The sequence below is a fragment of the Penaeus monodon genome, chromosome 23, assembly GCF_015228065.2.
Source record: "Penaeus monodon isolate SGIC_2016 chromosome 23, NSTDA_Pmon_1, whole genome shotgun sequence".
Classification (NCBI taxonomy): Eukaryota; Metazoa; Arthropoda; class Malacostraca; order Decapoda; family Penaeidae; genus Penaeus; species Penaeus monodon.
The window spans coordinates 7,087,556-7,089,141 of record NC_051408.1 but is presented as its reverse complement, the minus strand read 5'-3'; the positions used below and the strand labels follow the sequence as shown (position 1 = coordinate 7,089,141).

Below are 1,586 nucleotides of genomic sequence, written 5' to 3'. Positions count from 1 at the left end.
GAGGTATGAATACTATAATTTATGTGATTTATCCTTACAGCCTGTTTTGGTGCCCAATGATGGCCAGAGTCCACTCCCAGAAGGTTGGGAAGAGCGTCAAGATGCTAATGGCAGGATGTACTATGTAAATCACAATGCCCGAACGACGCAGTGGGAACGGCCAACTAGGTACAACAAGTGTGTAGTATACTCAGATCCGTATTTTTATACTTAATTTCTTTCAGTCTGTATATATATCAGTTGGTTAATGACATTTTAAAAGTGTGTATATCTGAAAATTTATGATTAGAGAATTGAATATTTTATTTTCATAAGTGCATATGCGAGTGTGAGTGTAAGCATGCATGGTTGTGTCAATGAGTTGGACCAATTTATAATCTGGAGAATGGTAACAGAAATGGGTTGCCATCCTACAGCTTCTTTTGAATTTGAATTCCATTTCAGCTCCCAAGGCAATAATGAACATGAGCGTAATCAACGTCTAGAGTCAGCACAGAACGAATTTAGGAATGAATTTAGGCGCAGGTTTCACATATCCGTTGACGACAACGAAGTGTCTAGAGGGGACAACACCACCATCTTGCAACAGGTAAGTTAAGATACTACTATGTGATCTTATAAATGTAATCTAACCCATGAAGACTATTCATGCAAGGGAAAATTATTTCCCTGTATCTTCTACTCTTCATTTTTTTTTCTTTTCCTTGTTTGAAGTAAATTGAAAGTGAAAAAAGAGATGGTTGATTAATTTCATCTGATTTTCTAAAAATTTTAGAATTGATATATATTATTTCTTCAACAAACCTACATGGCATAGATTCTAAAGATAGTAATTTATGATGGATACTTATTTTTCTTTTCTTTAACTATACAAAAGCAGATTTAATTGCTGATCTTTTCTCTGTGGGAATATTTGAGGAATCTGTCATTTATTCTAATAGATTTCCATAACCTTGGCTTGAAAATAGCAGTCATTTTCTTAGGAAATTCTGAAGGAAGCTAGAATTTTGATAGTCTTGGTCATTTAGTTGTTGGTCCAAAGAAAGCAAGTTTGTCTGATGTTTTAGAGCATACTTCAGATTATTGATGAAGTCACATTTAGTTATCCAGATAGGTAGGTAAAATTCAGGGTGGATGAACAAGTTTGTTTAAACCTTAATGGATGGGAAAGTTCAGAGTAGACAGGTGGTAAAAAAAACGGTAAACTTGCAGGGAAAAATCACCAGGTAGAATAACTTTGTCTTAGTTTATCACACACCTCAGTATACCACAATGCTTTCCAAAAGTGTTCATACAGGATTGGGAAAAACAAAACATAAGAAGCAGTGTAATAAATAAGAAAAATAATAACAAACAGTAAAAGAATTAGCTTCACTGTCTATCACCTGAAGTAATGATCACATTATAGTGCAATAGATGCTGAATACCATCCTTTAGGGGTTAAATGGGTTATATCTCTCAGCTTAGTTAAGAAATATTTTCTAAGGGGCACTGAATATACTCATTATAAAAAGCAACATTAGCAGAGTGGGTTCAAGTGGGAATATGTTTTCTTCTTCCTTGTAAAGTTTTGTTGAGAATTTTCT

The 1,586-nt window shown here is 34.1% G+C and overlaps 1 protein-coding gene across 1 annotated transcript in view; it reads left to right on the top strand.

Moving 5' to 3' along the window:
• The window catches only part of LOC119587757 (E3 ubiquitin-protein ligase Nedd-4-like), a gene marked incomplete in the record, with an annotated part of 51,583 nt that overhangs the window by 21,335 nt on the left and 28,662 nt on the right, over positions 1-1,586 (top strand). The window contains 2 exon segments of the mRNA XM_037936443.1: positions 41-177; positions 445-589. Of these exon segments, the coding sequence (XP_037792371.1) occupies positions 41-177; positions 445-589 (282 nt within the window).